Raw genomic sequence first — 27,517 nt, 5'->3', positions numbered from 1 at the left:
GCATTTGCCCAACTGTATTTTTAAAACTTTTGTATTCTTCTGTTCCTTTTTGTTGAAAGATGATAATTTTCTCTTATATTTCTTTTCCCAAATTTTCCATTTGATTTCTAAAATCCTTTTTGATCTTTTCCAAGAAGTCTTTCTGGGCTGTAGACCAATTTGAATTCTCCTCCAAAGCTTCAGATGTAGTACCCCTTCTGCACTCCTTTTCTGATTTAGTATTTTACCCATCCTTATCTCAAAGATAACTTTAAATAGATACTACCTTCCCCTGAATTGTCTTGCTTATTTTGGAATTTTTTAGTGGTTACCATCCTAAGGTTCTTGGGTTGAAGGAGGAGCTCACTCACAGACATTTGATATTGAGAGTGCTTGAGACTTTTTACTGTCCTAGGACTATTAATGTCAGGAATTCCAGGTGGTTGCTAAGTGGATCAACCAGTAATAAATTCCAGAAATTTTCTTTCTGGACTTTTTGCTCTGGAGATGTTAGTTGTTCATTCCTTGGGTTATTTGGGAAGGTGAGAATACCTCTCACTGGACTTTCTGCACCTGAATGCCAAGTCTTCTCAGCTGTCTGTTTTAGGGCATCTAGACTAGTTCTGGAATTCTTTTTCCATACTCACCCACAACACACCCACATATTCTGAAATAAGAGAGTCTGCACGGAGATCTCCCCCCACAGGCAAGAATCTCAGATTAATCTCCATTTCAACCTGCTGCCAGTATACTGTTTCTGTTCCCTGTCCTGAGTACACTCATATTCCCTCCCCCACCACCACCCAACCCCTCTCCATACATACATTGTTGGAAAATGATCCATTCTTTTGTGCTGCTCCAAAAATCTAAGAGGCTTGATCATTGTCTTTTTGGAGGGAAACCCAGGAGTATCTAAGAAAGTTCATGACTTCTCTCCACTATCTTGGCCCAGCATATCAAACTTAAACTTTTAATTAAAAACAGTAAAACTCCCTTTACCACTACTGAAAATAAAATTTAAAAGAACTTAGAATTAAATAATTTAAGGTATTAAGTAAAAAAAATTAATGGGAAATATTTACATTATATTTATAAGTATGTTGATGCAACTTTATGTTTTATACCAGACACAATGCCTTACTAATAGACTTTATTTTTTGTTTTTTTGCAAGGCAAATGGGGTTAAGTGGCTTGCCCAAGGTCACACAACTAGGTAATTATTAAGTGTCTGAGGCCAGATTTGAACTCAGGTACTCCTGACTGCAGGGCTGGTGCTCTACCCACTACACAACCTAGTCGCCCCCATGAATAGACTCTTAATAAATATTTGCTAACTGATTAATTTGAATAAACTCAATTTTTATGAACTCTTCTTGCTTTTTTAAAATTGCCAATTGGAATTGCCTTAAGACTTAAATTTCTGGGCATTATTGTTTGGTAATATCTAGTGCCTGTATATAAAGTCTAACATCTATAATTTGTAATATATAGCAGAATTAATAACTAGGATTGTTTTTTAGAGTGAAGCTAGCTTTTCCAAATCTTTCCTCCCACCTTAGTCTTTCCATAACTAAACACTTATCTCAGGCTTTCTCATAAATTTCAAAAGCCCCCAATTATGTCATCCTTCAATGATATGGAAAAATAGAGTGTTACTAATGTAAGAAACATGAGATGAAATTTTTGTGCTTTTTTTCCTTATCAGAATTTTGTTTTACATGTCAAAAATTTTTACATTAACATTTTTATTCTTATAGTTAGGAAGACATCAAGAATTTTATATTTTCAAGTTTACAAAGTTTATCAGATTATAAAGTGTTAGAGCATAAACAGGAAGTCACATACCTTGTGTTTTCTTAAGAGTTAAACTGAAACCACTGTACTTTGTAAAAGTGCAATCCATAAAAGAGGCAGGAAGCTTACGGTTGCTGAACTTATCTATTTTTTTTTAAAAAACGGATAAGAAAAATTATTGTACACAATAAAGTCACCATTAAAGAAAAAATCACTAAAGATTTAAATGTAATCAAAAACTTCTTCCAATAAAGTTGTATAGACATTATTTTTGTATTTTTAATGGAATTCAATAGAATTTTAGAGAATATACATATGTTAAAAATCTAACATATATATATATATAATACCACAATATTCTAATGCCAATTTAGATGCCATATTCATAGTATTTATTTATCATAGACATATATAATTCCTTAGAATGTTACAAATGCATCAATCCCCTTAGATCTAAGAGGTAAGAAAAAATAAAAGAATTATATTGCTCCTAGCATTAGCTTGAAACCTAAAAAATGTATGCTATATATAGAACTAATAATGAAGCAATACTATGTCAATAAATCCTTAATCATGTATTTCAAACTATTAATTACAATGAATTATAAATAATCAGGGAGTATGGAAGATAACCCAAACCTACATATTGAGAGAAAGAAGGGAAGAGAAACCAAAAAACAACTAAAGAAGAAAGAAACAAAGAAAGGAAAGAAGAAAAGAAGGAAGGAAGGAAGGAAGGAAGGAAGGAAGGAAGGAAGGAAGTATGGAGGGAGGGAGGGAGGGAGGGAGGGAAGGAAGGAAGGATGGAAGGAAGGAAGGAAGGAAGGAAGGAAGGAAGGAAGGAAGGAAGGAAGGAAGGAAGGAAGGACAGAAAAAGAGAATGGCTACCAGTTCATTTAAGAAACTACTATTTAATGAAAGCTTTCTATAAATTAATATACTAAGTATTAAGAGGAGATTCAAAAGAAATATAGTTTCAATTTCTATTTTCAGGAATAATATAAATTCTAGGGGAGTTAGTGCTTCAGGTTACTTTTATACAAATTAAATCTGGTAGATTTTTCTTTTATTCCTATTGTGATATAGAAGTATACACTGTTGTCCAGTTGTTCCAGTCATATCTGAATATACATGAGCCCATTTTAAGTTTTTTTTTTGGTAAAGATACTAGAGTGTTTTCCATTTCATTCTCCAACCCATTTTCACACAAGAGGAAATTGAGTCAAACAGGGTAAAATGTCTTGCCCATGGTCACAAAATAAGTGTCTAAGTCTGGATTTGAACTCAGATCTTCCTGATGCTACATCTAGTGTTCTATACATTGTGTCATCTAATGCTGTAAACACACACACACACACACACACACACACACACACACACACACATATATGTGTGTGTGTGTGTACATTTACATATAGATATATCTGTATATTCTCACATATATGTTTGTATTATATCACATATGTGTAAGTGCACATACCTATATACATACATTTCAAGACCAGGTATCTAGTGTGTCCTCAGGTTAAGGAAATGATTTTTAAAATCTGAAAAGCTAGGATGAATTAAAACTGATAAAAACTTTGAGTATATGAATCTTTCCTCTAAAGACTTGCCTATATAAGTTGGTTAAAATTCATCACTAAAAGCTAGTGCCCACCAAGTGATGAGCTGGATAAAGAGAGTAGTAAGCAACTTATGAAGGTCATCTAAGAAATAATAGAAAAGATGGACTGGCACTAGTGGAGAAAGTATTCAGATGCAAGAAATCATGGCTCCTTCAAGAATTTTTATGTTTAGTTGATATTCTGGTAGAATTAAGAATGGAAGGATTTAATTATGTTATAGATATTTTAATTTTTCCTCTCCCAATTTTTTTAAAGTAAAAGAATAAAGACAAATGAAAACATATGACATTTCTCCAATAAAATGTCAAACTACTTAATGGGAAGATGGAAGGACACAATTTTAATTAAATCCAGATACTGCAATCAAAGAAATTAATTATTCTATTAAATCTTGTGATAATATTTACTCTGAAGGAAACTTCTTAACTGTTTCTCCAATTTTCTAATGGGTTTTATTGATTAATATATGTCTCCTATTTGAAATATTCTGATTAGTAGTTTGCAGAGATCAAAATAAGCTTAGCATGAATATTCAGCACTGAAGTTAGTTTACAAAACTTTTAGGACTTTATGAATAATGTTAATGCAAACTAATTCCAACAGAGGAAATTAAAAGCACTGGGCAATGTTTCAGGTTCATAGAAATGATTCTGTTAAGTTTCCCAAATTGTATAGGAGTTTTTATTTTTATTTTGCTTTATTAAGTAGTGATGTACATTGTATCCATGAATATTTCCAAATGCTTACTGATAATACAATTCAGTTTATTTTACATTAAACAATCCCTCTAAATTCATAGAAATTATCTCTAAGATCCTGTTTGACTGATAAAATCCCTGATGTTATAATTTTATTTGAAAATAAAAAGCCACTAATATCTACATCAGTGAAGTTTTGTTTGAACATAAGTGACGTACCTGATATGTGTGTGCTGAATTTAGAGTGAGATAACATGATTGATAATGTCAACCATGAAGAATAAATTCTTTATTCTCTTTATATTTCATTATATTTCAAAGAAATAAAAATTCAAAGGAGTTATTTTGTAACAATCATAAACAGCATCTTGGGTTAAACAGAAAGAACTACATTGGTACCCACATGATCTTAAAATACCTTCAGGAAACCACCATCACTATGTATGATTTATGGGAGGACATGGCCAAAAGCTAGAGAGTGAGATAGGTTGTGACCTATATTCCTAGAGGGAATTGCCATATTGTTGACAAAAGAAAATTTGTTGAAATATCATGCAGTTCAAAACTAGTTAAAATATTCAGAAACTTGAGTTAGCTGTGAATGTTTCAATCTTTTATTCAATTTCCTTAGCTCTGTTCCAGAGTTAACTTGTCACTTTCAATTCAAATCAGTTCAGTACAACAGATAGAAGCACCCTAGCATAGAAGATAGAGAGACTCACTAAGTCTGGCTCTAATCTAGCATCAGACATAAGGGGCTATGTGACTTTAAACAAATTATTTAATCTTTAATTGTCACAACCATTATCTATAAAAGAAAATGATATGCAAAGTACTGTGCTAAGCCTAGGGACATAGAAGAACATATTGGGGTGGGCAGGGAGTAGAAGTCTTTTCTTCAAAGAAGTTATATTCTGTTTGCATTGTTAGATTCTTTGAGCTTAAATGAGTGAAATAATGACAAAATTCAAAGGAATTAAAAATGATATGCTTCACATAACCTGACTATGCTTCAATCTTGAAATACTTACTGTCTACCTAAGCCTCTATATCTCTGTCAAATAAATGGACTCATCATGGGAGAGGTAATCAATCATTGGCATTTATAAAAAGCTTTAAAGTTTGTTAAAACCCACAAACATGAGTGCCTATATAAATACACACTCTCACACACAGATTTTAAATGCATTATCTTATTTGAGCTTCAAAAAAGATTTTTTTAAAAAATTGTCTAGTTTCCTCTTCTAAAGCGATAAATACTGCTCGAAGGGACTCCCAAGTTTTTAATCTTCTTTTTATAGTAACAAAGAGAGTCAAGGAGGTTAAATGACTTGTTCATAGTCATACAGCAAACCATCCCAAGAGGTCCATCAAGCTTTCTTACGCCAAGCTATCTTCCCTAACCTTTCAATGTTATTTTCTCAAGATTAGCATTCATGTGTTTGACACAGTGTATATTAAAATAATGATACTCAAATATATGCAACATATATATGTATATAAAGATAAATATAACTCTGTCCAAAATCACTTTAATTTTGTACTTTTAACTAATTATTAATCCTTTTGCTTTGCTCCATTAAGTTTCTTTAAAGAAATTGAGGTGTAAAAATTATTCTTCAAATGGCAATTAAATTAGTTTTACCTTCTTTGACAAAAATCACATTCCATTCTTTGGAGAGAGAGAGAGAAGAGATGAAGGAAATAAGAACTACCAAGGACATATTGAAAATGAGGAAGGAAAATTAAGAGATGTGGAAACACTTTGAAAAGTAAAGTTAGAACTTCCAAGAAAGAGCTAAGATGGACATGTGAATCTGGGAAGATCTCAGAACTTTTCCTGATGCAACTTTAGATAAAACCTCTACACAGATCTAGCAAAATAAAACTACAGATCTACCAAAAAATTGTGAAAAAAGTTCTCAACTCAAAATATTGTGGGTGATCTTCAGTAAAGTTCTTTCTTTTTAGAAATAAAGGGGAAATAAAGCCCAATGAAGGCAAGAGAGTGGGAAAGCCAGTGGAAAGCATGTAGCCACAGTATAGCTCAGGTCCTGGCTCAGCAAACCAGCTTGATACAGGTCAGCAGTAAAGATTCCAACTCCAGAGAAAGTTTGAGTCCTGGGAACATGAGGGTAACAAAAAAAATTGAGCTGGGAATAAATCACTGTCATAGACAAAGCCCGGCTGTCATAGGCAATACCTTGGCAAGCAATAAAACAGGGACCAGTTATGGCTCCAGCACAAAAAAATCTTTGGTTGAAACTCCCTAAACCCAAGAGTAGAGCTCAACTATCAGAATGAGCACAAAAGCAAAACAAGTACTAACCCTAGAAAGCTACTATTCATTAGGGATGATAAAAATGCCATTTCAGAATAAAAAAGCAGTGATAAATTGCTTACATGTGAAGCCTCAAAAGATTTTATGAATTGGTGTCAAATCCAAAGTCTCTTAGAAGAACTCAAAAAGAATTTTAAAAAACCAAAGAAGAACGGAAGAAGAAAAAATAGAAAATGAAACAAACTATTCAGGGAGAATTATGAAAAATTGACTGAAGAAATCAACTCCTTTAAAAGTAAAAATGATCACCAGGAAAAATAAGGTAATTAATCTAAAAACAAAACCAACTGGAAAAGGAATGCAACTCACTTAAACAATTAATCAACTGGAAAAGGAAGTATAAATGCTAGAGAGTGAGATAGGTTTTGGACCCGTACACCTAGAAATACACCCATACACAAGAAATTCTCATATCTTTGACAAAAGGAAATTCATTGAAGTATCATACAGTTCAAAAGGAAATAAAATATTTAGAAACTTGAGTTAATTTTGAATGTTTAAATTTTCTATCCAATTTCCTCAATATACATGAGAATTAACTTCTAGCTCTGAAGAGGTACCAAGATTCATCAAACAATACCAAAAAACTGAAAAGGAAGAAGAAAATATAAAGTACCTCTTAGAAAAATAAAATTAAAAATAAAATTTAAATTTAAAGGAGAAATGGAACAAAATATTGGTGAGAAGGGATATGGTGGGAAAGGAAAGAGAAAAGTATAAATAGGAATAGATATCATGGAGGGAATTAAAGTTAGTGATTTTAACTTAAATGTGAATGGGATGAATTCTCCCATAAAACAGAAGTGAAAAGCAGAATGGATTACAACCTACAATAAGTTGTTTACAAGAAACACATTTATAGCAGAAAGATATACACAGGAAAAGGAAATATATTAGGCTTTAGTAGAAGTTAAAAAAAATCAGGGCTAGCAATCCTGATCTCAGACAAAGAAAAAGCAAAAATAAATCTCAATAAAAGGAATAAGAAAGGAAGCCATATCTTCCTAAAACTCTCCTTAGGCCATGGAGCAATTTCATTATTAAACATATATCCATCAAGTGGTTTATCTGAATTCTTAGAGGAGAAGCTAAAAAAAATAACAGAGAGGCATAGACAATAAAATTATAATAGTGGGGGATCTCAACCTTCTTCTCACATAATTAGATAACTCTTAGCACAAAATAAATGGGAATGAAGTAAAGAAATTGAATAGAGCTTTAGAAAACTTAGATATGATAGACCTCCAGAAAAAACTGAATGAGAATAGAAAGGAATAAACTTTTTTTCTCTGCAATATATAGCACTATATCAAAATTGACCATGTATTAAGGCATAAAAACCTTAAAATCAAAAGTGATCATGTACTCGGGCATAAAAACCTTAAAATCAAAAACAAATGTAAAATATTGAATTCATCTTCTTCTATCATGATACAATAAAAATTAAAGGTAATATAGGGACATGGAAAGATAAAACAAAACATTATTAGAAACTAAATAGTATAATTTTAAGGAATGAGTGCATGAAACAACTAATCATGGAAATAATCAACAATTTAATCCAAAGCAATGATAACAATGAGATATCATATCAAAAATTATGGGATGTAACCAAAGCAGTTTATAGAGTAATTTTATATCTCTAAATGCATAAATGAATGTAATAGAACATCAGGCATACAACTAAAAATGCTGACCAAAGAACAATTTAAAATTCCCCAATTAAATACCAGATTAGAAATACTGAAAACAAAAGTAGAAATTCATAAAACTGAAGAAAGTATTGAATGAATAAATAAAACTAAGAGTTGGTCTTATGAAAAAAACAATAAAATATACAAACCTTTAGTTAATCTGATTAAAAAAAGAAAGATGAAAATCAGACTACCAGTTTCAAAAGTGAAAAGGGTGAACTTACCACCAATCAAGAAGTTAAAGTGATAATTCAGAGGTATTTTGCCCAATTATATGACAGCAAATTTAACATTCTAAGTGAAATGGATGAATATTTATAAAAATATAAGCTACCTAGTCTATCAGAATAGTAAATAAAATACTGAAATGACCCCATCTCAGAAAAAAAGAAATTGAATACCTCATCAGTAAACACCATAAGAAAAAAATCTCCAGATCTATACTGATTTACAAGCGAATTCTACCATATATTTAAGGGGAAAAAATGAATTCCAATTCTATATAAAATATTTTAAAAAACAATAGAAGGAGGTATGACAATCAAGGGAGAGAATAATACAATTGAAAGCAAGAAAATCATTGATCTCATAAATAAAACCAAGACTTGGTCTTATGAAAAAATCCAATAAATAAAAAAAAAACTTCGGTTAATCTGATTTCAGAAAGAAAGAAGATAACCAAATTACCATTATCAAAGATAAAAAGGTTGAAATAAGCAATAATGAGGAGGAAATTAAACAGATAATTTGGAGATATTTTGCCGAACTGTATGTCAATAAATTGGATAGCCTGATTGAAATGGATGAATATTTACAAAAGTACTAACTGCCCAGATTAACAGAAGATGAAATAAATTGATTAAATAACACCCTTTCAGAAGAAATCATCAATAAACTCCCTAAGAAAAAATCTCCAGGTCCAGATAGATTGACAAGTGAATTCTACCAAACATTTAAGAAATAATTAATTCCTATTCTACATAAACTATTTAAAAAATAGGAGATGGAGTTCTGCCACACTCCTTTCCTGACACTAACATGGCACTGCTACCTAAACCAGGAAGAACCAAAACAGTCAAAGAAAATGATAGACCAACCCCCCTAAAGAATATTGATGTAAACATCTTAAATAAAGTTTTAGCAATGGGACTACAGCAAGTTATTCCTAGGATAATATACCATGGTAAGGTAGGATTAATATGAGATCTGCAGGGATAGTTCAATATTAGGAAAACACTCATTATAATTAAATATATCATTAGTAAACCAACAGAAATCATATGATTATCTCCATAGATGCTGAAAAAGCCTTCGATAAAATACACCATACATTCCTATTAAAAAGTCTAGAGAGTTTAGGAATAAATGGAGTTTTCCTTAAAATACTAAACAAGATCTATCTATACATATTATATGTAATATAAATATTATATGTAATGGAAATTAACTTAAAGCTTTTCCAATAAAATCAGGGGTGAAACAAGGATGTTCATTATCACCCTTACTATTCAATATAGTATTACAAATGCTAGTAGTAGCAATAAGAGCAGAAAAGGAAATTGAAAGAATCAGAATTGGCAATGAGGAAGCAAAAGTTTCACTCTTTTGAAGATGATGTGATGGTATACTTACAGAACCGAGAAAAATCATCTAAAAACACTTGAAGCAATTAACAAAATTAGCAAAGTGGCAGTATATAAAATAAACCCACATAAATCATCAGCATTTCTATATATCCCTATGTATACCCAAGAGCAAGAGATAGAAAGAGAAATTCCATTTAGAAGAGCAATAGACAACATTAAATGCTTGGGAATCTACCTCCTAAGACAAAAACCAGAAACTGTATAAACACAATTATGAAGCACTTCTCCCCCAAATAAAGTCAGATCTAAATAATTAGAAAAATGTGAAATGCTCATGGTTAGGTCTAGCTAAGGTAATATAATATAATATAAATGACAATTCTACCCAAATTAAATTACTTATTCAGTGCTATACCAATCAAACTACCAAATAAATACCTTCTGAGCTTGAAAAAATAGTAGCAAAATTCATCTGGAACAACAAAAGAACAATTATAACAAGGGAACTGATAAAAAAATATGTAAAGGAAGGTGATATAGCTCTACAAGATCTAAAACTATACTATAAAGCAGCAGTCATTAGGATAGGTTCTAAAGAGGTCACAATAAATGACTAAAGTAATCCAACATTTGACAAACCCAAAGACATCAACTTCTGGGATAAGAACTCACTATCTGACATAAATTTTTGGGAAAACTGGAAAAGAGTACAGCAAAAATTAAGCATAGATCCACATCTCATACCCTATGCCAAAATAAGATCATAATGGGTACAAGATTTAGAAACAAAGAGAAATATCATAGATAAATTAACAGACTAAGAAATCATCAATCAGATCTATAGAAAGAGGCTAAATTTGTGATCAAACAAGAATTAGAGCACATTATAAACCACAAAATGAATGATTTTGACTATATTAAATTTTGACTAAATTAAAAGCTTTTGCACTGATAAAATCAATGCTGCCAAAATTGGAAGGAAAGCAGTAAGCTGGGAAAACAATCTTCACAACTAGGAGTTTTGACAAAGGTCTCATTTCTAAAATTTATAGAATATTTTATCAAATTTATAAGTTCACAAATCATTCCCCAATTGATAAATGGTCAAAGGATATGAACAGATAGTTTTCAAATGAAGAAATTAAATCTATATATAATCACATTTTAAAAATACTATAAATCATTAATGATTAGAGAAATGCCAATTAAAACAACTCTGAGGTGTCGTCTCACACCTACCAGATTGGTTAAGATGAGAAAACGGGAAGATGATCAATGTTGGAGAGGTTGTGGGAGGATTGGGACAATGATGCATTTCTGTTGTAGTTGTGAACAGATACAACCTTTCTCTGGAGAGCAGTATGGAACTGTGCATAAAAAGCATTAAAACTGTTCATACCTTTTGACACAGCAATTCCAATTCTAGGTCTATATACAAATAAAATCATAAAAAGGCAAAAGTCCTACATATCCCCAAATATTTATAGCAGCTCTTTTTGTAGTGGCAAAAAATTGGAAATTGAAACGATGCCCATCAGCTGGGGAATGGCTAAACAAGTTATGATACCTGAATACTATGGAATATTATTTTTCTATATGAATCCATAAATGGTCATACTCTAGAGAAGTATGGAATGAGTTATGGAATCTGATGCTTAGGAAAGTGAATAGAAACAAGAGAACAACATTGTGAGATGAACAACCTTAATGGAAGCAGCAACTCTTGTCAGTCCCCAGAGCTAGGACAACTGTATTAGACTGACTGTGGGCTATCCCCATCCAGAGGAAGAAAAGCAAAACAAAACACACACACACACACACACACACAGACAAAGACATCTCTTTCCCTTAATCCTAATTCACCATACAGACTATATTACTAATTTGTAAAGATGTTCATCAAAATATGTATGTACAATGCTAACCTGACTAATCAAACCTGAGGGGAATGGGGTGGGAAGGGAATGTGGAAAGAAACATTGTAACTTAGAAATATGCATTTGCTTATGGACAAAAATAAGTAGAAAAGTTAAAAAATAAAAATATCAGACAATATAGGAATAAATGTCATTTTCCATAAAATAATAAGCATCATCTATCTAAAACCATTAACATGTACTTTATGTAATGGGATTAATTAGGAGCATTTCCACAAAGATCAGAGCTGAAACAAGGATGACCATTATCACCACTACTGTTCAATATAGTATTAATCATGTTTGCTTTAGAAATAGAAGAAAAAGAAATTGAAGTAATTAGAACAATGAGGAAACAAAACTTTCACTCTTTGCAGATGATATGATGGTATACTTAGAGAGCCCTTGAAAATCAACTAAAAATCTACTTAAAGAATTAATACCTTCTGTAAAGTGGCAGGATATAAAATAAACCCACATATATCAACACCATTTCTTTATATGAACAATAAAGCCAAAGAGCAAGAGTTAGAAAGAAAAATTACATTTATAGCAATTGTGGACAATGTAAAATACCTAGGAAACTGCCTCCCAAATAGTCACAAACAGTATGAACACAATTACAAAAATAAAATCTAGACAATGGGGGAAAACACCAATTACTCATAATTAGGTCAAGCTAATATAATAAAAATGACAATTCTCCCTAAATTAAATTACTTATTCAGTGTCTTTCATCAAACTACCAAAAAAAAACTATTTTTTTCTGAGCAAGCTAGAAAAAAATAGTAACAAAATTCATCTGAGCAACAAAGGGTCAAGAACATCAAGGTAACTGATGAGGAACAAAAGCAAAAGTAGATGATCTGTCTGTGCCAGATCTAAAACTATATTATAAAGTTGCTGTCATTAAAACTGCCTGGCACTAGTTAGCAAATAGAGTAATGGCCCAGTAGATTAGGTTAGGTACAAAAGAAACAGTAGTAAATGATTATAGTAATATCTGACAAACCCAAAGACAGTTACTGGGATAAGAACTCACTCTGACTAAAACTGCTGAAAAAAATTGAAAAATATTATGAATGGCAAAAACTACCTAAACTCATATCTCACACCTTATACCAAAATAAGGTAAATATGCTTAGTTGAGATATAAAGGACAAGACCAATGAAGAAAATGAGAAATACTCTCTCTGTCAGATCTATGGAGAGGAGAGAAATTTATGGTCAAACAAGAAATAGAGAACATTAAAAATTGTGAAATAGATGATTTAAACCATATTAAGTAAAAAGATTTTGCTCTAATAAAACAATTGCAGTCAATATTAGAAGGAAGGCAGAAAGCTAGGAAACAATTTCCACAGTTAGTGTGTTTGATAAAGGACTCATTTCTAAAATATATAGAGAACTGAATCAATTTTATAAGATTAAAATAAATAATCAAAGGATATGAATTGGCAATTTTCATATGAAGAAAATAAAGCCAAATACAATCATATGAAAAAATGTTCAAAATAATTATTGATTAGAGAAATGCAAATTAAAACAGCTGTGAGGTACCACCTATCAGACTGGCTAAGATGACAATAAGGGAAAATGATCAATGTAGAGAGGATATGGGAAAATTGGAACATTTAATGCCTTAGTGGTGGAGTTGTGAACTGATCCAGTCATTCTGGAGAGTAATTTGGAACTATGCCAAAGGAACAATAAAAAATTTTAGTAGTTCTTTTTGTAGTGGCAAAGAATTGAAAATTGAGGGGAAGCCTATCTATCAAGGAATGACTGAACAAGTAATAATTTATGAATATTATGAAATGCTACTGCTCTATAAGAACTCATAAGTGATCACTAAAGCATGCAATTGGAAAAATAAAATTTCATCAAAAAATAAAGTCAAAGAAGAGAAAGGATTCAGAACTGGGAAGAAGTTCAGAAATAAGTGAATACAGTTTTTTCACAAATTGGCTTTTGATTTTAATAGATGAAGAAACTGAGGTCTAGGAAGTTTCCATGACTTGTCTGAGGCCTCACATACAATATTTGGGAGTTCTGGTCCTCTGACTTGCAATTCACCACAGTAGATTACAGCATCAGGTCTCATGACAGCACTTAAATTTCTACTAGGAAATGCATGTAACCAATGGACAAAAACAGGCAGTCTTACATGGTGTTCTCTCTATGCGGCAAATTATTAACCATGAGTTAGTGCCCTACATGTAGCAAACAGTTCTTGGTCTATAACCCATATACCCTTGGAGGTTCACATTGAAGTGTAGTACAGTGAATCAGTGAAACACAATAAATTGAGCTTATCTTTGAAATTATGAATCCTGGAATCCTTTGGAGAGTATCGTGCATTTTCACCCTATCCTATCCCACCCCTAAATTGATCTGATTTACAGACCAGGAAAAAAAAAACTTGATAATTAGGATTCTGACCAACTTTCCTCCATCTCCACAGAAGCAGAGAAATAAAACTTTCCAAAAATATTTATGTTTAAAAACTGAAAAAAGAGCCTACTAAATGATTGTTTGAAAAAAATTTAAATGAGGACAAATAGAAAATCACCCTCATTAAATAATTTGAATGAAGTTGCTTTTCAGGTTATCAAATGGATTCAGTGATAATCCTTCAGACACCAAGATATTTAGGAAATAAAGACCCAAGGACAAAAAGTGTAACAAAATGAGTGTTACACAATGTCATTTTGCTTTTGCTGTTTTTCATTGCATAACTTATTTTGACTTGATAAATTGTTTTTTTTGTATGATTCCTTTACTACCTCCCTCAAAATCAAATATTCCCTCATAAAAATGTCATTAGGACAAAAAAAATGCCTATAAAGCCATACCATCTAGGGATATAACATTCACTTCTCATAAAAAATATTGTTTCATTAGCTCTTCTTCAGAATCACTATGGGGATTACTTTGGTTTACTTTTCTTCTGATCTACTTATTGCTCTCTAAATCAATTCTTGTAAATATTACAATGTTTCTCTGAATTTCTCATACTTTACCTAGTATGTATACATTATTGTGCACACAAAACTTTATATGTACATATTTATTTCATGTTGTCCATTCCATTGGAATGAGAGATATAAACATCAAAAGATAAGATAAAAATCTTACTTAAAAAAAGACATTTCTCAGTGTTCCTCTGCTATTTAACAGTGTGACTGGCACATACTATGTTTTCAATAAATGCTGGCTGATTGATTCTCAAAATTTCTTAGTTTATAATAAAATGTAATTACATTTACATAATACAGTGGATTCAGCCTATTTCAAAAGTAGGAGCAATTTTGTATCTAAATCTTTGCTACCACAAATGCTGCTATAAATATTTTGATATATTCTGGATTGCAATGCCGAGATCACTTGGTCAAAGGGAATAAATAATCTAGCTATTTTCTTGAACTATTCCAAATTAGTATACAGAATGATTTTCATCAATTCACAGATCCAGTCAAAAGGACATTTAATGTAACTATTGCTAGGAATCACCTTCAGCACGAACTATATATTTTTTTCAGTATTGCCAACTTTTGCCTAGAAGAAAATTCTGAGTTATTTTAATTTATAATTGATATTTTACAACATGATATAAAATGGAAAAATAGCAATAAGCTAATGCATTCCTCTTGTTTGTTTTAATGACAATTCTTAAAAACCTTCTGTTGTTTTATAAAGTGCTAAAAGTTTAATGTCTATACTGTATCCAAACCATACATTCTTTCCTCTTCATAAAATTTAAATGATACCTTAACATTAATCTAGATTTAAAACAGGGCAAAGGTAACACTTCTATAGTCATAGTAGTCAATTAAGTTACATATAATTCATCAATGATATTATAATTTCTATTCAGAATTACTATTCATAAAGTTCACTTCCTTTACTTATAATATACTCTGAATACGTAAAACACTATTTTTGAACCAAATAAAAATCTTACTTAAAAAATTTAGTTGTCTTTCTTTTTTATATATCCTTGCTAGTCTATATCCATAGAATGTACTTACAAACTGAGAGTTTTCTACATGAATAAAAATCAAAGATTATATATCAAGAAAAGTAAATTAGACATAAGAGGTGGTTACTTCAAGCTCCACTTAGGAATATAAACGTTTGATATGTGCTTCAACAATAGGGATATAAAGAAACAATAATTTTTAGTCCCATTAAAGAATTTATAGTGTTTTTTCAAAATCTATGGCTGCATATCACTAAACTGACTACTCTAAACCTAGAATTATTCCTGTTTATTGAAACAGATTTATTAGAAAACTTGTGTAGATCTAATTTGTTTTCTGTTGTCAGCACAGTCATTTCTGCCCTTGGGATTAATATATTTCAAGAAAATAAAGGACTTCAGAAACTACTGGAATTGGTAGTGATAACTCTTATCCTAGGGCTAATAATTATAAGACCTTACATTTCACTCATCACTTACATACTTTTATTACTAGGTATAATTCAGAAAATAAGATCATCTCTTAATTCTGATGCACAGATTTGAATAGGTGAAAAATTACATTATAGAACATATCCGATATCTAGTTTTTCTAATATCCTCCAACTCCACCCCAAAGTAGTAAAGTTTAACTTTATTTACTTTTGACAACTGTTGAGTTTTTTCATTACTTAAGATTATATGAGCAAGTTATTTCTGAATCCAGTTTTCTTTCTCTTTTGTCAAAATTATATTCTTTCTATAGTTTGTTTATGCCCTGTACTTTCCCCTTATTCCAAGGTTAATAAAGGACATCAGCCAGGATACAACAGCCAGAATGAAAAGAAATAAATATAGAAAAAAGAAAAGAAGGAAAGAAGGAAAGAGAGAAAGAAGAAATCCATTAGCTTTATTTTTACTGTGAAATAGAAGACATACATTTTATAAAAAGATATATAAGAAATTGCAACAAAATCATAGAATTTCTATCCTTAAACCACTAAATACTATTTTATGGAATTATTGTTATACTAATTTATATCATATTAAGTAGAACTCATTTAGAAATGATTGCGCTTCCTCCTACTTCTCTGTAAAACTAGACAGAACACCATTTCTATGAGCAGACTCCAATTCAAAGCCCACCTTTGATATTTGATATCTGTAAGACTTTAGTCATTCCCTGAATTTTCTTGGGCTTTGGTTCCTTCAACTCTAAAATAAATGGGTTGGATTGGATGTCCCTTGTGTTACTTCTCAAATCTATGATCTTAATTTTGACTATAAGGTGTAATTTTTCTCAGAGAAATTCATAAAAACTGATTACTAATACATATTTCTTTTGAAATTAACCTTATTTCTCTCAGGAATTTAATACTCCTGTGAAATTAATGCAGAAACCAAAATTTGACCAGAAGATAGAAGAGACAAATTGGAATAATAATCAGAACTGAATGATTAAATAGAGTAAAACTGAGTTAGGAGTGATCATGAGAAGAGATCATTAGGAATGAAATGGAAGGAGAAAAGTAAGTACTGTTTATACAGACTTAGGCTTTTTCCTAATTGTGCTCAGTCCTGAAAAAGTAACTATCTAGGATTCTGCTGCAAAATGTTTTCACAAAAACAAACATATAACAAAGAGTGATTTAATCTACTATATAAGAAAAAAAAATCCCTGCTATCTTAGCTTCTCATTTTCTTCTACCAAGGTAATAAAAAATAGAAATAATATTTAATTTGAATTCAACTGAAATTGAGATGTATTCAGATACATAACCCATGACTACTGAATAGTCCTGCCCTCACAAGAATAAAGCAAGTCAAAATAAAGCATATCATATATATATATTATATATATATATATATATATATATATTATATATATATATATATTATATATATGTATATGAAATGTTTTTATGACCTCATTCTTAGGTCAGGCATCATTGAGAGTTTATTACAAGATATTGATTTACACCTAATTTCTACCGGATTGTTTTCCCATATTTTGTTGTCTTGAGCTGATCCTTACTCTAATAATTAGTATATCTTTGTAAAACTTGAAGTCCTTTATCATGTGCACTAGCCTAATAGGAAAGAAATCTGTCCCAGGCTTTCAAAGGCCCAGGCAGCAATCAGTTCTAAAATCAAATTTTCCTTCATTTTGCTTCCTAGTTATCTAAGAAAATAAAAGAGAGCATCCTACATAGACACAAAGACCTTCTGACTTGGTAGCTATTCAACTATCATTATACTCTCCACTCTGAAGACCTGGTGTTTTTCTGTGGATAGAAGAGGAGGCCCCATTTTCTCTGGCCATGTCCTTGCGTTCCATTCTTTCAAGGCCATGACTAAGTCAATTTTTTTCTTTTGTTATCAATTATTTATCTATGAGTGCTTAACTTTATTGCAATTTAAAAACTGAACTATTGGTCAGCCTGAGGCATACCTGGATGAATCCCCCCACTTCCCATATTTACCTGCTTACCAAGAAAAAGGAAAGTCAGGGAAGAAAGGTAATGAAGTCAATACTAGTAATGTTTAGTAGGAGTTATGTGATTCATTCCCCTGTTCACCAACACAAATCCAAGTCACTGGTTCTTATTTTCACTCATTCTCCTTTTAGTCATTACTTTTAATCAGTTTGAAATTTATTTTACTTGCTATTTTTCTCAACTCTTTTGTCTTTCATAAATCCTTTTCTTCTCTCTTGTGTACAATCATACTGTTACCCATTTACCTAAATATATTTATTTATTTATTTTCTTCTGTTAAAGATTTTATTTACTTAGAGTTTTACAATTTTTCCCCCTAATCTTACTTCCCTCCCCCCCCACCCCCCACAGAAGGCAGTTTGTCAGTCTTTACATTGCTTCCATGGTATACATTGATCCAAACTGAGTGTGATGAGAGAGAAATCATATCCTTAAGGAAGAAACATAAAGTATAAGAGATAGCAAGATCAGATAATAAGATATCAGTTTTTCCCCTAAATTTAAGGTTATAGTCCTTGGTCTTTATTCAAACTCCACAGTTGTTTCTCTGGATACAGATGGTGTTCTCCATTGCAGACAGCCCCAAATTTTCCCTGATTTTTGCACTGATGGAATGAGCGAGTCCATCAAAGTTGATCATTGCCCCCATGTTGCTGTTAAGATGTACAGTGTTTTTTTCTGGTTCTACTCATCTCACTCAGCATTAGTTAGTTCATGTAAATCCCTCCAGGCTTTCCTGAATTCCCATCCCTCCTGATTTCTAATAGAACAAAAGTGTTCCATGACATATATATATATATATATATGTCACAGTTTGCTAAGCCATTTCCCAAGTTGAACCTAAATATATCTACATTAGACTTATTTTGCCACCTTTTTCTTGGACTCATCCTAGTGTTATGAATTTGGGATTTCTTGCAGCTGAGGGACTATGGAATCTATTTTCTTTTAAATTTCTATTTTAAAAAATAGAAATGATATTTAATTTGTATTCAACTGAAATTCAGATGTGTTCAGATATATAATCCATAGTTACTAAATAGTCCTGCCCTCGCAAGGATAAATCAAGTCAAAATAAAAGCATAGATATACATATATTACAAATAGAATATCAAGGGAAAAACATATTGGTAATAAGAAATCCAAGAGTGACTAGAAGATATGAAGAAGTTGAAACAAAAGATAAAGGCTGAAGTTAAAACTCCTGGAAAAATAATAAACACTATGTAACAGGAGATACATAATCTTCTCCAATAGTGTACTGGAGCACCTGAACATTGAAAGCCTTTTAAGATTTATTGAAATATGATATGCAGATTTTTCTTTTGTCATAATTTTCAAAGATCACAATGAATCTTTTTTAATTGTGATTTTATTTTTTTCAATTGCATATAAAGATAGTTTTCAACATTCATTTTTGTAAGACTTTGAATTATATACTTTTCTCCCTCCCTCCCTGTGCTCCCCTGCCATGACAATGAGTAATCTGATCCATGTATAATGATGTTAAACAAATTTATATATTATCTGTGTTGTAAGGGATATATCAGAACAAAAAGAAGGGAAAATGAGCAACAAAGATTCTTAAAACATCACTCCATGCTGTTTCCAGTAAAAGCTTATTTTTCAGCGGGAACCTGAAATGATCTTATAATTTTAATTCTTTTAATTTGATTTTAATAATCTTCTTTATTAGATTATTTACTTCTTATTGTTCTGGTCTGTTTTTTCAATTGTACACTACTGGAGAAGAATATGTATCTCCTGTTAGATAGTGTTTATTATTTTTCCAGGAGCTCTAACTTCATCCCTTATCTTTTGTTACAACTTCTTCATTCCTTCCAGTCACTCTTGGATTTCTTATTACCAATCTATTTTTTCCCTTGATGTTCTATTTGTAATTATTGTGAATTACTTTATTTCTTAATTTTTTCTTGGGATGTTTTAACACAATATTTATTAATTGTATTGGGAACTTTATTATTCCTCCTTATATCTTCATTCTCTCAAATAAGGCTGGTTATTGATTCTTTTGAACATCTCCTGCATCTACAATTATTATTATTGTCATCCTGATTCTTCAGTGCTAGATCCTGGGTATAAGTAGAGGCCTTCAAGAAGTCATAATGAACTTTCAGTCTTTGGTTTGTAATAAAGAAATCAGCAAGTCTAACTAATATTTCCTTGGTCTTTCCTCTTCCAGTAATATAAGTCACGAGTAACAAGATGGATATGGTCTTGGTTCTATCAGCTGCTTAGATCTCACTTCCAGTGCCTGTAAAATTATAGTTTACACACTCGAACTCTCATCACAGTGTCTCTGAGATCAGTTCTTCAGTTCAGCAATAAACTAGGCTCTTATGTTAAATCATGCCAAGGTTTATGCTTCATTCATGAACAGGTTGGATGAGATAAGGAGCAAGACAATCTCTCCTACTTGCTTCTTCCCATAAATCTGGTTGGGGTCACTTAAAGGAGGACAGGGGTTTTCTAAGTACTGTTCAGTTCAGGAGCCTACAGTATAGTCCTTTTTTGTTTAGGAAAGGCAAGGTAGATGAAAGTTTGTTTTTTTCCTCCCTTAACCAAAGGAGATGTCTCCAATTTGCTATTTTGTCATTTATTTGTGCTATTTTATATTGCTCTGTTCAATTAGTATTTGTGTTGTACATTCAGAAGGTTGCTAATAAATGTTTGCCTACTGGAAAAAAAAATTATTTGATGTTGTTCACCAGAATTGAATAGATTGGGCAGAGTTAAAATATTCTTTCAATACTAAGAGTAATTATAAGATTACCTCAATAGATGCTGAAAAAGGTTTTGACAAAATACAGCACTTAATTCCATTTTTAAAAAATGACTCTAGAGAACATAGGAATAAATGGATTTTCCCTTAAAATGATAAGTAAAATCTGTCTAAAGCTATCACCAAGCATTATATGTAATAAACTAGTAGTATTTCAGTAAGATCAAGGGTGACAAGGATACCTGTTCCCACTATTATTCTATATTCTATATACTATAACAATACTAACTTTAGCAATAAGAAGAAAAAGAAATTGAGGCCATTAGAATAATCAACGAGGAAACAAACTCTCATTCTTTGCAGATGCTATGATGGTATACTTAGAAAACTATAGAAAAACAACTAAAAAGCTACTTTAGCAAGTTGCAAGACATAGAATAAACCATTTCTATCTTTTGCCAGCAAAGCCCCACAGTAAGACATAGAAAGAATAGAAAGAGATATTCCAGCTAAAGGAACTTTAGACAATAGAAAATATTTGGGCATCTGCCTGCCAAGACATACCCAGAAACTATACAAAACACTTTTTACACAAATAAAATCAGATCGAAATATTTGGGGAAATGTCAGTTGCTCATGGTTTGCCTGAGCTATATAATAAAAATGACAATTATACCTAAATTATATTACATATTCTGTGCCACTCATGCTCAGGAAATTGACAAAGATGACAAAAGTTAGGAATGGTCATTGGTGGAGAAAAGGTGGGAAAATTAGACACAACATTGCATTGCTAGTAGGACTATAAATCAGAATAACCATTTTGGAAAGTGATTTGGAATTATACAAACAAAATGACAAAAGGGTTTGTGCCCTTTGATCCATAGATCCACAGCCATATTTATAAGCCAAGAAGGTGATTACTAAGAACAAAGTTCTCAAATATACCATGAATTTTGTAACAGCACCTTTGATATATCAAAGAATTGAAAACAAAGAAATTACCCATTAAGTAAGGAATGGATACTACTTTTGGAAATATGAATAAAATAAAATATTACCCTGTTTTAAGAAATTATGGATATGATGAATAAAGTATGGAAATATTCACAAAATTTGATGCGGTGAAGCAAACAGAATCAAGAAAACCACAGAGATGACTGCAATTATATAAAGTTAACAATCACAAAAAAAAATCAAAAGTAATGCTGCATAATTAGAATTACATGATTCCTAAGAAAAGTTATGATAAAGCTACCCCACTCCTTTGAAGGAGTAGGAGGTACTGAGATATGAAACATTGAATATATTTTCAGATTTTAAAAAACTACATTGATTAGTTTGACTAATTTTTTTTGTCCTTTTGTTATTTCCCTTTTTTTCCCCTTAGAAATAGTCTTTATTACTTGGGAGAACATTCTTCAAAGGATCATAGGAGAAATTATGATGATATACAAAACAAAGGAAAGGAACAAAATTAATTCCAAAGTAACTGTGGTTGATTAAAAATGGAAAAGCTAGACTCTTTGTTGTCATGATGGGACCACAGCAGAGTTCCTTCAGCAACGAATATCTCTACCCTCAACAATTCAATGAAACAGTCTAACTCATTGAAGAGAAGATATCTCAACCACCAATGTTTGCTCATTTTCCATTCAAAATAAGATAAGACTTTTCCATTGAAATGCCAACTATGGGGGGGCGGAGCCAAGATGGCTACAAGAAGGGTTCCAGTCTTAGGCACTCTTTGATAAAACTCATAAACTAAGGACTCTAACTAAACTTTCGAGAGACAGAACCTACAAAGGGACCCAGAGAGGTAGTTCTCCTACTCGAGGTATCCTGGAAAAGAGCAGAAAGGCTTTGCTCCCCGGGTCGGAGGGGTGGCCAGAGGGGTGGCCAGAGGGGTGGCCCACCAGAGAAAAAGAACTTCAGCCTCCTGGAGGCAGCCCCAGGGCGCTGGGAGCTGAGGCTCACAGCAGTGGGGGAGTCTCCTGAGCTAAGGCCCGGGGAGCACTGGGCACAAAGTGGGGGAACAGCAGGGGCCCTCTGCCAGAGGGAGAACTTGGAGCCCAGCCCTCAGGGCACACAGGTAGCAGCATGGTTTTTCTGCAGCCCAGATCCAGGAAACAGAAACAGGGAGAGGCAATAAGTAGGAACCTCCAGGGCATGAGCCCATTGAGCTGAGGGAGGGGAGTGAAGAGAGACTGCCGAGCTCTGTCCTCTGCCCCTGGAACAGGACTCTGGGGCTCTGACCACATTCAGATACTGATCCCAGTCTAGGCACCCCCATAGAACAACAGGGCCCCCCCACCTCGGCCCCATGGCAGAGGGGGGTGCTTATGGTCATTCACAAACCAGGAGGGAGGACAGAGCTTCACACACTGAGACCCTTGTGGGAGTATCCCAAAAGCTCAGGAAGCACCCCCAAAACCAGGCCCAGGCTGGGAAAATGAGAAAGCAGAGAAATAAGAGGAACACCATTGCAAATGAGCCCAAGAGGTATCAAAATACTCAGTCTGAAGATGAGGAAGCACAAGGTCCTGCATCTAAAGACTCCAAGAAAAACAGAAATTGGGCTCAGGTTATAACAGAGCTCAAAAAAAGACTTTGAAAATCAAATGAGGGAGTTAGAAGAAAAACTGGGAAAAGAAATGAGAGAGATGCAGGAAAAACATGAAAATGAAGCCAGCAGCTTACTCAAGGAAATCCAAAAAAATGCTGAAGAAAATAGCATGCTAAAAACCAGCTTAGATCAAATGGATAAAACAGTTCAAAAAGTTATTGAGGAGAAGAATGCTTTAAAAAGCAAAACTGGCCAGATGGAAAAAGAGATAAGAAAATTCTCTGAGGAGAATAAATCCTTCAGACAAAGAATAGAATTCAGGGAGATTGATGAATTTACCAGAAATCAGGAATCAATACTTCAAAACCAAAAAAAATGAAAAATTAGAAGAAAATGTGAAATATCTCATTGAAAAAACAATGGATATGGAAAACAGACTTAGGAAAGTTAATTTAAAAATTATTGGAATACCTGATAGTCATGATCAGGAAAAGAGCCTTGACATCATTTTCAAAGAATTACTACAGGAAAATTGCCCTTATATTCTAGAAGCACAGGGCAAAATAGAAATGGAGAGAATCCACCGATCCCTCCGAGAAAAAGATCCCAAAAAACCAACCTCTAGGAATATTATAGCCAAGTTCCAGAACTCCCAAGTCAAAGAGAAAATATTACAAGCAGCCAGAAGGACACAGTTCAAATATCGTGGAGCTGCAGTCAGGATCACACAGGACTTAGCAGCAGCTACATTGGAAGCTCGTAGGGCTTGGAATACAATATACCGGAAGGCAAAAGAGCTTAGAATGCAGCCAAGAATGAACTACCCAGCAAGGCTGAATGTCCTCTTCCAGGGAAAAAGATAGACTTTCAATGAACCCCGGGGAATTTCAAATGTTCCTTTTGGAATGGCCAGAGCTGAACAGAAGGTTTGATCTTCAGATACAGGACTCATGTAGAAGCATGGAGATTGGAGGAGGGGGAAAATCCGAGGGACTTAATGATGATGAACTGCATGTATAGAAAAATGATACTGATAATATTCATATGAACCTTCTCAGTTAATAGGGCAGGTAGAGGGAGCTTTTATAGTTGAAGCACAGGAGAAAGCTGAATTCGAAGATAAAATATGGTGTAAACATGGAGTCAATAGAAAAAAAAGGGAAATGTAATGGGAGAAAGAAAAAGGAGAGGGAGAATAGGCCAAGATTTTTCATATAATAAGATTTTTCTTTATTACAATGAGCTATTGCAATGATATGGAAGGGGAGAGGCAAGGGGGAATGAGGGAACCTTTGCTCTCATCAGAGATGGCTAGGAGAGGAAACAGCATATATACTCAATGGGGTATAGACATCTGGAGTAAGAAGGAGGGGGGAGCAGGGGGAAGGGGTGGGGATGTGAATAAAGGAGGAGAGGATAGACCATGGGAGGAGAGTGGTCAGATATAACACATTTTCTTTTTTACTTCTTGCAAGGGGCTGGGATTGGATGGCCTCTCCGGGACCATAGGGCCAGGTAGATTCTGGGCCTAAGGGATCGTATGGGGGTTCAGGGCCTCTTGGCCCCAGGACCAGGGATCTGTCTCCTGCACCACTCAGCTACCCTACAGCAGAGTCAGAGTGAAAGGAGAGAGAAAATATAGCACATGGTAGTGGAGAAATAAGAAAGGAGAGAGTTGCAATCAGCAATGCAATGTTGAAAAATTATGGAAGTAACTTTTGCGATGGACTTACCATAAAGAATGTGATCTACCCATGACAGAGTTGTTGCTGTTGGAACAAAGACTGAAGCACATTTTTTATTATTATTATTTGGGGGGGGGAGGGTGCAAGGCAAATGGGGCTGGGTGGCCTGCCTGTGGCCACATAGCAGGGTGATCTTTGGGTGTCTGAGGCTAGATTTGGACCCGGGTGATCCTGGCTCAAGGGCCAATGCTCTGTTCACCACCCAGCCACCCCTACTATTATTACTATTTTATTTTATTTTGGGTCTTTTTTCTTTTCTTCTTTTTGGTTTTTGCAGGGCAGTGGGGATCGGGTGGCTTGCATGTCACACGGCTGGGTGATTGTTGGCGTCTAAGGGGCTGGATGTGGGCTTGGATGTTCATGGCTCCAGGGCTGGTGCTCCATCCATTGCACCACCTGGCCATACCTACAATTATTACTATTTTTTTAATTTTAATTTTTTTCTCTCCCCTTTACTTTATCATTCAAGCAAGTCTATATTCATGGGGGGAGGGGGTATTTCATTTACTCTTAAACAACAATATTTTATTAATGTAAAAAAAATTTTGTACAAAATGAGAATAAAAATAAAATTAAAACTAAAAAAAGAAATGTCAACTTATAAGTCAACTGCAAATAATAATCTATTGTCCATTAAATATATGGAAAATAAGCATAAGAATCAAGGATATACCTAGTATTTCGAAAATCTGGGGCAGACTGATTTGGATACTTGGATGATAAGAGGGTAAAATTCTATTGGATGAACAGCATAGAATACAATGTAGTAAAATGATGGTTTTTATAATCATTGTACATAGAAATTGCAATGCAGTAATAATGATGAATAATGTGAGCCTTAGCTAGTTTGATCAATGCAATGATCCAAGAAAATTCATGATGAAAAATGCTATCCACTTCCAGAGAAATGAACTCAGTGAAACTTTGAAGAATAATTTTTCCACATTATTGTTTTTTTGGTTTTTGCAACATGGATACTCTAGACATATGTTTCCCATGATATCATATTGATTGTCTTCTCAATAGGTGGAGGAGAGGTTAGATGGAAGGAGAGAATTTTGAACACAAATTTATTTTATTAAAAATAAAGAAAATGGGGCGGCTAGGTGGCGTAGTGGATAAGGAACTGGCCTTGGAGTCAGGAGTACCTGGGTTCAAATCCAGTCTCAGACACTTAATAATTACCTAGCTGTGTGGCCTTGGGCAAGCCACTTAACCTCATTTGACTTGCAAAAACATAAAAAACAAAACAAAAAAATAATAAAGAATAGGGGCGGCTAGGTGACGCAGTGGATAGAGCACTGGCCCTGGAGTCAGGAGTACCTGCGTTCAAAATGGCCTCAGACATTAATAAGTAACTATATGACTTTGGGCAAGCCAGTTAACCCCATTGCTTTGGAAAAAAAACCCTAAAAAATAAAGAATAATAAAAATAATATAGTCAATTTAGATAAAAAATATTGTGGAAATAAGAATGAATTAAGCATGCAGATACATGATGGCAAAGTAGAAGCAAACAGCTAAATTTCTTCATTGTTACATCATGAATTGATGTCACTTTCTCCCCCTTTTTGGTTGCCCAAGAGAGTTGGGCATCCTGTTTCCTATTTGTTTGGTTTTTAAAACTTATTTATATTTCCTGTTCTAATTAGTACTAATAACAGGTTATGGTTATTATACATAATTACATGGTTGATCATAACTTGTTTGGCATGTTTTATTCTTTATGAATACAGGGTTGGAAAAAAAGGATGCATAGAGTAGATTATATTGAGAGAAAGAAGTGAAAAGGATGATGGAGACTTTAAATTGTAGGTAGACGCAGTATGTTCTTCTTTCTCCCATCTCTTAGTAAGGGTTTTTTTGGATATATGAAAGGGAATCATTAATTATTTAATAATTTTACCAAAAGCAAAGAAAGTTCAAATCATTTGATTCCATCTTTTTTTTTTTCTTGTAGGCTAAAAGCATGGACTTGCTAAATCTGGTCATGATTTAATAGTGTTTTGATCATGTTGACTTCTCCACTATTTCCTCAGAAAATTCCGAAGAAAAATTCCTCTGAAGAAGTGGGGCCAGGGATGGCAATTATTAGGTCTCACCTAATGAGAGAAGCTGCCCAATTGACCATAGTCACATTCCAGGGCTTGGAGTGGAGGTGAAAAATGAAAGTAACTTCTTATAGAAGCTTAATAGGTGATTTTTTTCCCACTTTTAAACTAAGTTTCAGCTGTCAGACTCAGTTACATATGCTTCTATAAAAAAAATACCACAGTAATGATTTTTACTGGATTCTCCTCTCTCCCTTCCCTTCCTCCTGTGTAATGATGAACATCTGCCTTTATAGAATGAAGTACATCTTCAAACT

The 27,517-nt window shown here is 33.0% G+C and overlaps 1 protein-coding gene across 1 annotated transcript in view; it reads right to left on the bottom strand.

Moving 5' to 3' along the window:
* CFAP47 (cilia and flagella associated protein 47) overlaps positions 1 to 27,517 on the bottom strand; it is a 931,170-nt gene that overhangs the window by 246,570 nt on the left and 657,083 nt on the right. Inside the window, exon 52 of the mRNA XM_074210630.1 lies at positions 1,825 to 1,917. Within this exon, the coding sequence (XP_074066731.1) occupies positions 1,825 to 1,917 (93 nt within the window). The remainder of the gene's footprint in view (positions 1 to 1,824; positions 1,918 to 27,517) is intronic.

This window comes from Macrotis lagotis, chromosome 1 (assembly GCF_037893015.1).
Source record: "Macrotis lagotis isolate mMagLag1 chromosome 1, bilby.v1.9.chrom.fasta, whole genome shotgun sequence".
Taxonomy (NCBI): Eukaryota; Metazoa; Chordata; class Mammalia; order Peramelemorphia; family Peramelidae; genus Macrotis; species Macrotis lagotis.
This window is presented reverse-complemented; position numbering and strand designations above follow the sequence as displayed.